Consider the following 14620-nt stretch of genomic DNA (forward strand, 5'->3'; position numbering starts at 1 on the left):
TCTGACATTCATAGAGTTGGAATTCAAAAAGTTACAAAATTCAATTAATTCTTCTACATTACCTGTCCAGATCATCAGACAATCATCTTTGTATCAACCCCAGTACAGAATATGTGTTTGCCATTGAGTAGAATCTGGTCCCCAAACCCATTTGTCCTCAAACCACCCCATAAAAAGATTTGCATATGATGGGGAAAATCTGGAGCCCATTGCTACCCCTTTGTCTGTCGATACCATTCCTCATGAAAAAGAAAGAAATTGTTTGTAAGGATTATATCAATCATTTCAATCAACATCGCCGTATGGTTCCAAAGGCTAGCCGACCTACTGTTCAAGAAATGTTGCGCAGCTGCTTGTTCTAGTTTGTGGTTTATACAAGTATAGAGTGAAACAACATACAATGTAACCAACAACATGTTGCCCTCCCATTCCACATCATTCAAAATGCTCAAAATACGCGTAGTGTTCTTAACCCCTTCTGTGTCCAGGACGTAATGGTTACGTCCTGAGGCACAGTGCTCGTGTGCCCAGGACGTAACCATTACGTCCTGGGCACAGAGCCGCTCCCTCTGAGGGGTTTCTCCCCACCCCCAGGCAGGAATGGAAGGGCGAAGCAATCCAGCTCCTAAAACGCCCACTAGACACCAGGGATTTATTTTTTTATTGGAAATTGACATGAAGAAGCGACCCCTTGGGCAAGGGTTGCTCCCAGGGGGGGCATTTTTTTTAAGGCCTTTTCTGCCCCTAGGGGGGGCAGAAACCTCTAGGTACCAGGGATCATTTTTTTTGTTTTTGTTTTTTAGAGGTTGGGAGCGACCCCTTAGGCAAGGGTCGCTCCCCTAGGGGGCAAATTATATTTAGGCCGATTGGCCTATTTTTATGAGGCCAATCTGCCCCCAAGGGGGACAGAAACCACTAGACACCAGGGAGTTTTTTTTTCTCGTGAATTTCACGCAAAGGGAGCGACCCCCTTAGGCAAGCGTCGTTCCCCTGGGGGCACATTTATTTTAGGCCATTTCTGCCCCCCTGGGGGGCAGATCCGCCTATTTTAATTAGGCCGATCTGCCCCAAGGGAGGCAGAAACCACTAGGCACCTGGGATTTTTTGTTGTTGTTTTACAGATGGGGAGCGACCCCTTAGGCAACGGATGCTCCCCTGGAGGGGCAAATTGTATTTAGGCCATTTCTGCCCCCTTTGGGGGGGGGGGGAATTTGTTTTAGGCCATTTCTGCCCTATTGTTGTTAGGCCGATCTGCCCCCGGGGGGCAGAAACCTCTAGGCGCCAGGGCTAATTTTTTTTGTGTGTTTTTTTTTTTGTTTGTTTGCTTTTTTAGAGATGGGGAGCGTTAGGCACCAGGGATTGGTGTGTGTGTATGCATGTGTTTTCTTTAGGGGGGCAACCCCTTGGGTAAGGGTCGCTCCCCATGGGGGCACATTACTGTTGGCCATATCTGCCCCCTGTTGGGGGCAGATGGGCCTATTTCTGGAAGGCCCATCTGCCCCCAAGGGGGTGGGGGGGTCAAAAAGCCCACCAGAGGCCAGGGAAGTTTAAAAAAAAAAAGAGGGTGGGGGTATGGCCATACCCCCACCCCAAATAAATTGAGCCAAAGTTGTTCTGCCCACCAGTGGGCATATGGGCAATTACCCCTGATCCACACCCCGGGGGCAGAAAGTCTACTAGATGCCAGAGAATTTAAAAAAACTAAAAATATTGGGGTGGTGGCTACCAACCAGTAGGGGCCTGGTTACGCCCCCACCTCAACTGAAGGGGGTAACAGTCTTTCAGCTCTCCCCCGCACTCTTAAACATCTTATCCCACAGCAAGCAAGAAGACATGTCATTATTTTGGGTTTTAGTTTTACATTTGGGCCATGAGAACTTGCCTTACTCTCAAAATCGTCCCACTTGGAATGGTGAGGGCTGCACTTTATGGACTTTGGGACGTTGCCATGTAGAAAAATCCACAAGACCTAGACACATCTGAAAACTAACCATCTGGGTGATTCCAGGGTGGTGTGTTTCACATGCACCCTCACCATTTTTGTACTCACAATCCCCTGCAAACCTCCAACTTTTACTGGAAATCACACATTTTTCCCACGTTTTTTGTGATGGAACCTTCCGGAATCTGCAGGAATCCACAAAATTCCTACCACCCAGCATTGTCTCATCTATACCGATAAAAATTCTGCTGCACTTGTCAGCCTAAAAATGTTTTTTTGCAAACTGCCCTTTTGGACCCCCTTTGTTCCCCCTCAATATCAACATGTTTTTGGCTCTTCCTTTTCACAAGCACTTGGCCCACCTACACAAATGAGGTATCATTTTTACCGGGAGACTGAGGGGAACATTGGGTGGTATGAAATGTGTCCCAGTGCGGTGATCCCACACAGAAATGTGGGAAAAATTTGATATTTTTTTAGCTAAATTTGAGGTTTGCTGAGGATTCTGGGTAAGAAAACATTGGGGGATCCATGCAAGTCACACCTCACTGGACTCCCTCGGGTGTCTAGTTTTCAGAAATGTCTGGGTTTGGTAGGTTTCCCTGGAAGGCTGCTGAGCCCAGGACCAAAAACGCAGGTGCCCCCCTGCAAAAACAGGTAGTTTTGTATTTGATAATTTTTATGTGTCCAGATAGTGTTTTGGGGCATTTCCTTTCGTTGGCGCTAGGCCTACCCACACAAGTGAGGTACCATTTTTATTGGGAGACTTGGGGGAACGCTGGGTGGAAGGAAATTTGTGGCTCCGCTCAGATTCCAGAACTTTCTGTCACCAAAATGAGAGGAAAAAGTGTTTTTTCTTTTGGCCAAATTTTGAGGTTTGCAAAGGGTTCTGGGTAACAGAACCTGGTCAGAGGCCCACAAGTCACCCCATCTTGGATTCCCCTAGGTGTTTAGTTTTCAAAAATATGCTGGTTTGCTAGGTTTCCCCAGGGGCCGGCTGAGCTAGAGGCCAAAATCCACAGGTAGGCACTTTGTAAAAAAACACATCTGTTTTCTGTGAAAAAATGTGATGTGTCCACGTTGTGTTTTGCGCCATTTCCTTTCGTGGGCGCTAGGCCTACCCACACAAGTGAGGTACCATTTTTATCGGGAGACTTGGGGGAACACAGAATAGCAAAACAAGTGTTATTGCCCCTTGTCTTTCTCTACATTGTTTCCTTCCAAATGTAAGGCAGTGTGTAAAAAAGACGTCTATTTGAGAAATGCCCTGTAATTCACATGCTAGTATGGTCACCCCGGAATTCAGAGATGTGCAAATAACCACTGCTTCTCAACACCTTATCTTGTGGCCATTTTGGAAATACAAAGGTTTTCTTGATACCTATTTTTAACTTTTTATATTTCAGCAAATGAATTGCTGTATACCCTAGTATACTTTCGAAAGTGTTGGAGGATTTAGATATTACATCCAACACTAGCATCGCTAGTGGTTTATGGAAGCAATCTCGTTGGACTTCAAAATCTACGAGTAACAATAATGTGGATCTGTTCCTTGACTTGGTATGCAGCGATTTTGATAAATAGCTTTCTAGGGGCAAATTTCGTAAACTTCACTATATTTTAAGTTCTAAAGAACTGCAGGCACTTAAAACACTTCAACAGGAGAAAGATATCATCATAAGGCAGGCTAATAAAGGTGGGAATGTTGTAGTCATGAATAAAGTGGATTATGACTATGAAATCACATCACAATTGAATAATGCTTTATGTTATGAACATATCACGTATAATCCAATTCCTGGTTTAATGAATGTAATAAATGGTAGATTGTTGACATGGTACCATCAGGATTTATTGAACAAAGATGAATATTTATAACTTAGGGTTGATCATCCGAGATTCCCTTGTCTTTATACTCTGCCTAAGATCCTTAAGAAACTACCATTTCCACCAGGACGACCTATTGTATCTGGCATTGCAGGTCCAACCGATAAACTTTCTGAATATGTGGACCTTCCTTTTTTTTTTTTTTTTTTTTTACAACCTTTTTGTTTATAATCGTCTATATTTTTTTAAGAACACTGCGCATATTTTGAATGATGTGGAATGGGAGAGCAACATGTTGTTGTTTGCACTGGATGTTGTTTCACTCTATACTTGTATAAACCATGAACTAGGACAAGCAGCTGTGCAACATTTCTTGAACAGGAGGTCAGTTAGCCTTTGGGAACATACAGCGATGTTGATTGAAATGATTGATATAATCCTTACAAACAATTTCCTTTTAATGAGGAATGATGTGGACAGACAAGGGGGTAGCGATGGGCTCCAGATTTTCCCCATCATATACAAATCTTTTTATGGGGTGGTTTGAGGACAAATGGGTTTGGGGACCAGATTCTACTCAATGGCAAACACATATTCTGTACTGGGGTCGGTACATAGATGATTGTCTAATGATCTGAACAGGTAATGTAGAAGAATTAATTGAATTTTGTAACTTTTTGAATTCTAACTCTATGAATGCCAGATTTACTTATCAATACAGTTCCAAGGTAATTGAGTTTTTGGATTTTGAACTCTTTATAGAAGACAACAGGATTCATAGTAGATTATTTTGCAAGGCTACGTCTTGCAACTCTATTTTACACGCTACAAGTGCACATCCGAAACATCAGATTACGTCAATACCGTTTGGGGAGATGGTGACAGCCAGACGTAATTGCAGCAAGGATGACAATTTTTTACATTGTGTTGATAAAATGAGTATTAGATTTAAGACACGGGGTTACTCTAAAAATGTGATCAAGAAAGCTCAACATAGGGTCAGACATATTGCTAGAAGTGATACATTGAAGTCTAGGAGCCAAGACCGATTGGAGACTGAATCTGATAAGGTGAGACTTGTCACAGATTATACTTGTGTGTCTTTTGCCCTAGGTAGGATTATTAACAAATATTGGAGCATTCTATATCTGGATATGACTTTGAGAATCTTTATAACGGACAAGGTGGTTACTACATTCCGCAAGGGCAGATCCTTGCAAAATTTTCTTAGTCCTACTTTCACAGTGAGAAAACCCCTTAACACTTGGCTTTCCACGCATAGAGAGGTTTTTTTTTTAAATGTGGACGGTGTGGAGTATGTCGTTGGGCCTGTCCTGGTACCAAAGGGTTTTCGGTAACAACTGATCAGGTATTTAGGATTAAATCAGCTATTGATTGTAATACATCCTTTGTGATTTATTTGATACGGTGCAAGTGTTCTCACGCTTACTTCGGAAGCACTATTCACCCTCTCAAGATCGGGCTTGGCAAACATATTAGGGCACTTAAAAATGAGGATGAGAGATATCCTTTAGTGACACACATTTTGGCCTGTGAGTCGCAGGGTAGTCGCAAATAAGTTTTTGGTTTTTAACATTTTCCAAGGAATGCGAGTGGGGGCAATAGGGAACTTACTCTACATAGTAAAGAGGCAATTTGGAAAATGAGACTTCAAGCAGTTGAAATGGGCCTTAACACTGATGGAGAATTGGAGTATTTTTGGGGGGTCTAACTGGATGTTATTAATTTACACATATATCTCGGAATCATGATCTTATAGCTTTGTTGATATTTTTTGATGCATATTGTTGTTAACCTTTTATTTTATCAAAAGGGACATTTCATTACAATGTATTGGTATTATGTTTATTCATGATAGATATTTGCTATTTTTATTTAATTTTGATTGTATGTTATGATTGATTTCAATTGCTTTAGTTTGTATTTACAAACAGGGAAAATGTTTTTCTCATAACACTCTTGAAATTACAATCGCTATGCTTCTGTTACTTTACTAACACACACACACACGTTCGTGATTTCATTAGTTATTTGGTGTTATTATATTATTGGTGATTTACACGATATGTCATGTTGACCTTTAGCAATTTAGTAACACTAGTTCCCTCATGGTGATTGTTCCCAGCTATTACACTTACCTCTTGTTCATGGTTTGTTTATAGTATTCCCTTTCATTGTGTCAATTGAGTGTACTCACGTTAAAATATTTCTTTACGCCTTCATTGATAGACATTATGGTCTTGATACAAGTCCTAGACATTAGTTTAGTTCTTATGTGTATTTTATCATGTTTATCCCCTCATACCCTTCTTAATAGTCTGTTTTCCATGTTTATCCGTGTAGTTTATTCAACAACTTCCTTTCATTGGTCCGGTTAACGTACTCGTGAATCAGACTCTAATGGAAACTGATGCAGTTAGAAATATTTATTTCAGAGGTGAGTTAGCAGAAGAAACAGTCTTTATATAATTCTCGTCTACTTGTCCTCTTTTAGTCTGACTTTCACCGGAAGATATTTATAACTCATAAATACCAGTCTGTTTTCTATTTTTATTCTATCGTCCTCCCCACAGTAGTCCGCTTTCTATGTGTATGCTCACGTGGGCTATTTAACGATTTCCTTTTGGCGGTCCGGTTAGCGTACTCGCGAATCGGCTTTTGATTGAAATTGAAGCAATCAAGGTACTCTGCATGCAGGTGAGCTTGAAACCGGATAGTTATTATATATTTTCTGGTTTGACCTGTCCTTTGTTTGTTCGATTTTTCTGCGTGGCTATCAGATACATTGTGGCATTCTGTCTTGTGTTCATATACAACAGTTGGTGTTGACGCTTAACATTGGTGGTTACTTGTACTAAAAGAGTTGCTTATACAGCATTGTTCTCCATTCTGGATCATAAACGTGATCTTCGATTTTTCTATCAGGTAATGGTTACATTTGGTCCATATAAATACACTAAGGCACGGATGTTGTTACTATACATGTAAGCATTGGGGACCCACAGGGTGTTTGTCTCTTGGGTTTATTTCAGTGTTATCACATGTCACTACTAATTTGCATAACAATCACTCTGGGTTTTTATCCCTGGTTTTCTCTTTTTATTCTGGTTTCCTATCTGCAGCGTCCAGCTTATTTCCTTTTGGTCTCATATTCACAAGGTGGTGGCTTGGCTTTGACACAGTTCTCATGGCATTGTTTATTTCAAGTTTGTGTTTTGATGATATTTCAGCCCTGAGGGGGTTATTCCCCTTTGACGAAACACATGTTGGCTGGGGAGTTATTCAAGATTTAAAGATCCCATCAACGGTGGGCTGTGTTTTCTGGAACTATATCTACATTGTACTGAGAAATGTTTATGAGGTGCATCATATGGATTTGACGCATTCTTCTGAAGAAGCTTCACCAATACTTGGATTCCAAATTACTTTGTGAATAAATCCAAAAAAGACTGACTAACTTCCTCAAGAGTTGTTTTTGCAATATTTGAACTTTTATGTCTATATTAAGCCTATGAACAAATGTGGTATTCATATCTCATTTTCTATTAGATTGTTTTCATTAGTTAACAAGTGCCTTATATTGGTTGGTTTTTCCATTTCACAAGCCCTTTTGGCCCGGTACAATCGGGCCCATTGGGATGAGATGAAGCAGTTACTACAGTATCTCCCTGAGGAGCACCATAAAGTGGGAGACAGCAATTTGTCCTTGGTTGTGTCAAACCTTCACCAATAATTCCATCAGGTACGTCCTTGATGTAGTAGACACTGCAGCCAGAGAGATTAATACTATGGTCCTTCTAAGCAGTCATGCCTTGCTTCGCTGCTCCAGCTCAAACCCAGAGGGCCAGCAGGCAGTTCTGAATATGCCTTTTGAGCTCATGCACGTTTGTTGTGGGCTGTACTATGTACACAGAACTCCTTTTTCATAAAGAAAATTGTTCGCATTATTCATCTTTTGTATATGCATGCAGTGCATATGACTGGTAGGTTTATTTCAGGCACCTGCAATATTGAATGAGGCACTAGACAGGGCTGTTTGCTCTCTGGTACTGCTTGCAATAGAAGTCTAACCCCTGGTGTTAATGTTCAGACGGTGTAACTCCTTCCATGGACTGTGCTGCAATAGAATTCTAATTTTCCATGTCAGTTGGGGTAAATATAATACCTCTTCCTTACACGGTCCAAGTGGAGATGCTAGGCCCCGGAACTGGGGTACGAAATTCACAGGGGGGTGTACGCTTTGATACCTGGTGGCACAAATCTATTGGCCCAAAGCCTTGTTACCTGCGGGCAACATCAGGGTGAGACACTTTTCTCTGTGCAAGTCTATCTTCTTTCACCTTGCCGCTCCGAATATTGCCAGCAGCAGCTGTTTTTATGAACGTGCTTGGCTTTTTTTCCACTCCTATTTCTCTACAGCCATTCTGAACTCAGCTTCTCTTTCTGTCCTTGGGTTCAGTCCTCACTTCTGCCTTGGCAAGCATGTGAACGGTTAAGTGAGTATGGTGCTTTACCAGACAAAGGTATACCCTGCACAATTAAGAACAGACCAAGCCACCCTAGACTTATCACAGAGTTCTCCATTTTTAGGGTCGCACACACAAGCGCTCCGTCCCTGTTGTAATCTGTCTTTAGGCTTTTAACTATGCCCATGTCACACCGGTCACTTTCATTGGTTCGTGGGCTTGCCTTTTAAAATCCACTTGATTTCATTAGTGAAAGGCATGCATACGTCATTCCTTTTCCGGTGTTTAGCCCTCCTCAAGTGCACCGGCCAACTACTGAAAACATACGAGGCTCTATGTTTTCAGCCTGTTTTCTGCACTACTTTATCTGTTTATTTTCCATGCAGCGCAATTGCACTGGGTTTTACATAGCTTGATCGCGCTCATTTTTTTGGTTTTTCAATTTCAGCACGATCGCGCTGGGTTTTACATAGCGCGATTGTGCTCTGATTTTTGTCTTTAAATTTATGTGGCAAGAAATGTCAGGTGAGGAGTTTAGAGTGCTAATTGATCTAACTCTAGCAAATGCGAGACACATTGCACTGCAAATGCTGGTTAATTCTACAACTCCAACCGCAGTGGCCCATGTCCACAGTGGACATGGGTACAGTCTTCTCTTGCAGCTGTAGCACGACTACTTGAACAGTGAAGCCATTTTTTTTCGAAAGAAATGGCTCTTTATTTGAAGAAGTTTTCTTTATATGAAGTATAAATACATTCTTCGTTTTAATGCTTTCATTGCAGTACGTTCTTCTTTAAATGTGTAATGTAAATATTATTATTATTATTATTATTTTTTTTTACTTTTCTCCTTCTGTATGATTCAAATGCCCTTCCTGTAACGGCAAATGTTGCATAATTGTTCCACTTAGCAGAATATTTAGCAAATGTATGTTTCTCTGTCGAACTAGGAGAAATGCCTCTATTGCAAGATGACCGCTAGCCTGGTAAAAATGAATTAGAGAACTATATCTATGGCAGCACGATTGCCACCAGATTGGTTATGCCTTTATCAAGCATACATTAGGAAGAATTTTGCAGCAAAGGAGGGAGAATGTTATGGGAAGAATCCAGCCACAGTGCCTGGTCTCCTCAATTGTTTGTCAGACATCACATGTACAGAGCCTGTATGCCCCTCACAAGGATGGCGTACGGGCTGGCATCTGATTGGAGCCTGGATTGACCAAAGTGTGTTATGTTGACCGCTGCGCCATCGCAGCCCTTGGGGCCTAGGATCAAGGGCAGTGCTGACAACTTAAAGCTTATTGTTAACTTTACCAGTGTATTTATTTTAAAAGGTTGAGCGGGTTTGCGAAGAGAAACCGTTTCTGTAGATGAGCTACATTGAGTCCCAGTCTCCATTGTCATTTTTGTATGCAGACCATTGTAAGTTCTCAAAACTCCCTGGGCTGGTCCCAGAATCTGTGCAGGCAACCCAGCAAACTAGTTCCAGTAGGGGACTCTGCCAAATCAACTAGTGCCTGAAGAAGGCTAACTCAAAGCCCATTTCTTTGTATGTATGGATTTGTGTTTAATGGTGACAGTAGATCTTTGCAGACAGGTAAAGCTGTCTGTAGGGAGACCAATACTACCGTAATGTGTGGTTGCATTCGTTCTACTGGCCAATGTATTATGTTGAGCTACATAATTATTGCAATCACCCCCTAATGTTTAGTTTTAGAAGTACGAAATTATGATATATTGTGTATTCCACACTTTGTTCTCCACTAAGGCAATGTGTGTGTTTTTTGTTTTGTTTTGTTTTGTTTTTTTACCCCGGCCAACATAGGCACATTTTCTTTGTTTGCACGATACCGTTCTGCATCCTTATCTGTTGTGATTGTAGCATACTTGAGAATTTGAAATGATTTGGTGGGGGCTGCTTTGTCCCGAAATCGGGCAACACCCACCCCCTGGAGTCCAGTCATTCTGCACCCCTGAGGACCAGTGCACGATTATTGCAGCCTTCCCCATTGCATGAAACAGGAAATTTGCTTTCCTTTCAGTGTCGTTTTTACATATGAGTGGGTTACGATAGAGGCTGTTCAGTTTTTCTGCTTTATAATCGCAAGTTGTTCAATGTTTACTGAGACTCCATTGGCCACCATGTGACATCACTTTTGTGCAATCGCAGTCTTTGGACATGTTTGTTATCCTAGTATTGTCTGAATGGTGAGGGACCAAAGGGCCGGTATTGGAACATACATTTATTAGGCAATCACTTACTGAATGGGACAGAACACTTTATTCGCCTGTTTGAAATAAAGAATTCCTGTCCTTGTATTTAATTTGCAGCCATGCACTGTGCCTCCTTTTGTCGGGCACATTGACATGGTTATTGAGTAAATTAGAGTATGAATATTTTGCATGTTGCAAGAACATAAGTAAAACATTTTCAGTAATCTAGTCATTTGGAAACTATGGGTTTCCTGTACAAAGCTAATACATTTTTTCCGACTCCAGATACATATTTGTTTTCTGTAAGAAAGTGTCAGTTCATAATAATAATTTGCATATTTTTATAATTGCAGGTCTGCAACAGCGTTTTCAACAGTTGGGACCAGTTTAAGGATCACTTAGTATTGCACACAGGGGATAAACCCAACCATTGCACATTGTGTGACTTGTGGTTCATGCAAGGAAGTGAGCTTAGAAGGCATCTAAGGGACACACATAATATTTCACAGAGAATAGTGACTGAGTTGATTCTTCCAGTAGAAGCAGTGGAAAATGAACAGTTGGCTTCAATGACTTTTGTGGAGCAGGTGGAGCAAGTCCATATGGTGCCTGTTGAACAAGTGATACAAGTGCAAGTGGACACAACACAATTGACTATTGAGCATTTACATCAGGAACTGTTGGAGGACAGCGAATTGAAGGACGAACAATTGGAGGATCTGCAGGACCAGGTAGACATGGGCCAACTGGAGGTGGAACATTTAGAAATAGACCCGGGCTCAGAAGTGCACATGGAAGAACTGCACGTAGATCATATGAACCACATACATATGGAAGAGGTACAGACAGAAATTCTGGAGGAAGCCGACCTAGAAGTAGAAGAACTGGAAGGGAGCGAGTCGGACCTACCAGTTATAGATAATGGGGAGCACCAGGAAGTAGACAATGAGCATGCTGACAGTTTGAGTGTAAGACATATAGAAGAAACAGAAACCATGGATGGCTAGGACAAATAACTGCATGTGGCAGTTGTGAAATAAAATACCAAATGTGTTCTTGAATAGCAACAATGTTGGGTCTTACACTTTCCGTGGTCAGCTCATGATTATCTGTCCTTGGGGTGGAAACTGGACAGGTGGACCAAAGCCAGGACATTTCAGAAGCTTTTCAGATGGTGTAAATCCACATATTGTCAATTCTTATGTTTTGTCCTGTTGCAACAGCTGTAACTAGAAATGGTCATATCTGCCAAGAAGTCATACAGTTTCAGATAGGTTATATCTGTTTGTATTCAAATTAAGTTTTCAGTACGTTTTGAATGACATTTTAATTTTAAGAATATTGTTCTTTTGCACGTCCAAACACCCTTTCTTCTAAATGAAAAGCTCGAGTGCAACCATGCAAATTCAGCATTTTACGAATGCTTGCACTGAAAGTCTGTTGTACTACTAGACGATTTCTTCACCTTTGTGCCGCTAGGACCCAAGTTGTGCTTTTTCTATCAACATGGTTGAACTGTATGCCTACATAGACACACAGTTCTTTCGGTTTCAGCAGCAACGCTGTTATGATAAACATATTTAATTACCAATGATTCTGGAATGCCTTCACTCACTTAAACATCAGAACGTCCAAACTGTTGCGTAGAAATGTAATTTTTCTGTGTGGACTGAACGGCGGCAAACATGTGCCTTGTTGGAAAGTGCAATGATCTCCAGATAAAAGCTTTTTGTATATTTAGAACTTAGACAGAAGTAACTCAATTAGCGAAATGGGGCGCATGCCACACGGTGACCAGTGTTACTATTTTATTATGAAAGGGATTTATTGAATAATAGATTATTCCTGTAATTAGTACCGATATGAAAACAAAGATTTTTTTTTGTGGGCATTTTGCCACGCAGATAGTTTTTTTACACGTTGGGAAGAAATAGCCTAATTTAAAAATTAATGTATTATATTATGACGTGGGTTAAGATGTGTATAGTTGTATATATAAGAATTATCAAGCTGTTTGAGATTATTTTTTTACTACCCACCTCTCTTGTGCTAAAAAAAAAAAAAAAAACTTAAAGCCATAAATTTAGAAATACTAAACTGTGGACTTAAAGGTAGGAGTGTACATATTTTAATCGGTATTACTGGACAATAAAACAATACGAAGCACAGAACACTGAATATTTGAGCTTCTTTGAAATGGAGTACACTATACTTATAGGTAGTATAGTATAGGTATTATATTACATCTACCTTGCATAGTAAGTACATTTGACTGAAAGAGGCTGTCCATCCTTAGGAAGCGCTTCTGAAATACTCCTATAGAGAAGCTCTATAATCTGTGGATTTTGGAGTTATTTTTTACATCTGAATGAGTCAGGTTGTAGGAAGCGGGAACCTTTTCAAAAGAGTTGTAGAAAATATTAATGGCATGTCATCAGTTCCTTTAGCAAGAACTGTTCTGACCCAGTCGCGTGTCGCAAAAGGTGCGGGGCGGTGCGCCGGGGAGGGGTGAGACACATTACATTAAAAAAATAAAATACATTTAAAACACTTACCTTCTCTACCGCTGTGCCGTGTCGCTCCTCTGCTTCGTCTCTGGGCCAGGCAGACAGGCACAGGTTCCGAGCCTGCGCTGCAGCCAATCCTGACGCTGGCCAAAGCAGTGTCCAGATTGGCTGGAATCGACAACTGTGTTCTTGGGCTGGAGAGAGCCTACTGCGCATGTGTGTTTGGCCTGCCTGAGACGGCCAGAGACGCATGCGCTCTGAGGGATGTGCTCTGTGCCAAGAGTGAATGAGGAATAATAGCGAACCTGTTGCTTTAAAGGTGGGAGGACAAGGGGTGGCCTAACAACCACTAGAACCCCAATCTCACAGGGACTGTTATTGCTTTTAAATTATCGTGCATCTTTGCATGTGTAGATTAGAATACTTATTTTTATCAAAAACAAGTCTTGACCCTGTTCCCCATGGGTTCAGCCCGAACTTTCAGGCCAGGCCCTCCCTAGACTGGAAACAAGCATCCTAGGACCGGTTTCAGGGTATCACCCTTCATCAGCCAGGCTATCTTGAATCCAGTGGTGCAGTGAGCACGGGACCCACGTCTGGGCGTACCCTTCCCACTTAGGGTGACAAATGCAAAAAGAACAGATGAGAGACGGAATGCTGAACAATGCAAACATTCCCCCCAGTCACAAAGATCAGGGTTTAATCCATTGTTTTCTTGCTCACCACTCCAGTTTGGACCCAGCCATATGCAAATCAGTCTTCAGGGGGTGATGCCCTGAAACCGGTCCCAGGATGCTTGTTTATGATCCAAGGAGGACCTGGCAGTTCAGGCTGGACTGTTCCCATGGGGAACAGGGTCAAGACTTGTTTTTGATATAAAAAGTATTATTATTATTAGATATTTGTAGAGCGCATGGCTACCCAGAGGCCTCCCAGCGCTAATGCAGGACCGTTAAACAGATAAAGCTGACAAACTACAAAGGGGGGAAAAAAAGGTCTTGAGCTTTTTACGAAACTGAAGTTCTGAGTTTTGTGAAAGAAGCTCCAGTGGTAAAGAATTGCATAGGTGACCCGCCTTGAAGGCAAACAACCTGTCTCCCCATCTTACTTTATTACACTAAAGTGTATTGATCAAAGAGGAGGAGGAAGATCTAAGTGATCTCTGGGGGTTGTAAGGAGTTATAATTTGCCTAAGAAAGGCTGGAACCCTATTGTGGAATGCACGTAACAGGCAGCTTTAAAGTTAATGCGCTGTTCAGTGGAGAGCCAGTGAAGGGAACACATTCTAATCTACACATGTAAAGATACACGATAATTTAAAAGCAATAACACAGTCCCTGTGAGGTTGGGGTCTAGTGGTTTTTAGGCCACCCCTTGTCCTCCTACCTTTAATGCAACAGGTTCGCTTTTATTCTTCATTCACTTTTGGCAGCATCCAGGGACTGTGAACTCAAAGGCCATACTCCAGATTTCCTCCTTCAAACTAGGAATTAGTAGCACCAATGGTGGTATGTCCTCCAGGGCCCAAAAGGCCCAGTTCTCGGCGTACCCACTCCTGCAGCCAAGTATCCCACAGTGGTGTAGTGCAATCCTGTTCGGGATTGGCTGAGTTGGGCCTCTCGCAGCCACACATGGCAGCA

At 41.7% G+C, this 14620-nt stretch overlaps 1 protein-coding gene across 2 annotated transcripts in view; it reads left to right on the plus strand.

The window, feature by feature from the left end:
- Positions 1-12644, plus strand: part of ZNF131 (zinc finger protein 131) — a 124208-nt gene extending 111564 nt beyond the window's left edge. Inside the window, exon 8 of one of the 2 annotated variants that reach the window (XM_069221490.1) lies at positions 10827-12644. In XM_069221490.1, the coding sequence (XP_069077591.1) occupies positions 10827-11480 (654 nt within the window). In that variant the 3' untranslated portion in view covers positions 11481-12644. The remainder of the gene's footprint in view (positions 1-10826) is intronic. The other variant, XM_069221489.1, reaches the window with a different exon arrangement.
- Positions 12645-14620: the final 1976 nt, after the last annotated feature.

Source organism: Pleurodeles waltl, chromosome 1_1, assembly GCF_031143425.1.
Source record: "Pleurodeles waltl isolate 20211129_DDA chromosome 1_1, aPleWal1.hap1.20221129, whole genome shotgun sequence".
NCBI classification, from domain to species: Eukaryota; Metazoa; Chordata; class Amphibia; order Caudata; family Salamandridae; genus Pleurodeles; species Pleurodeles waltl.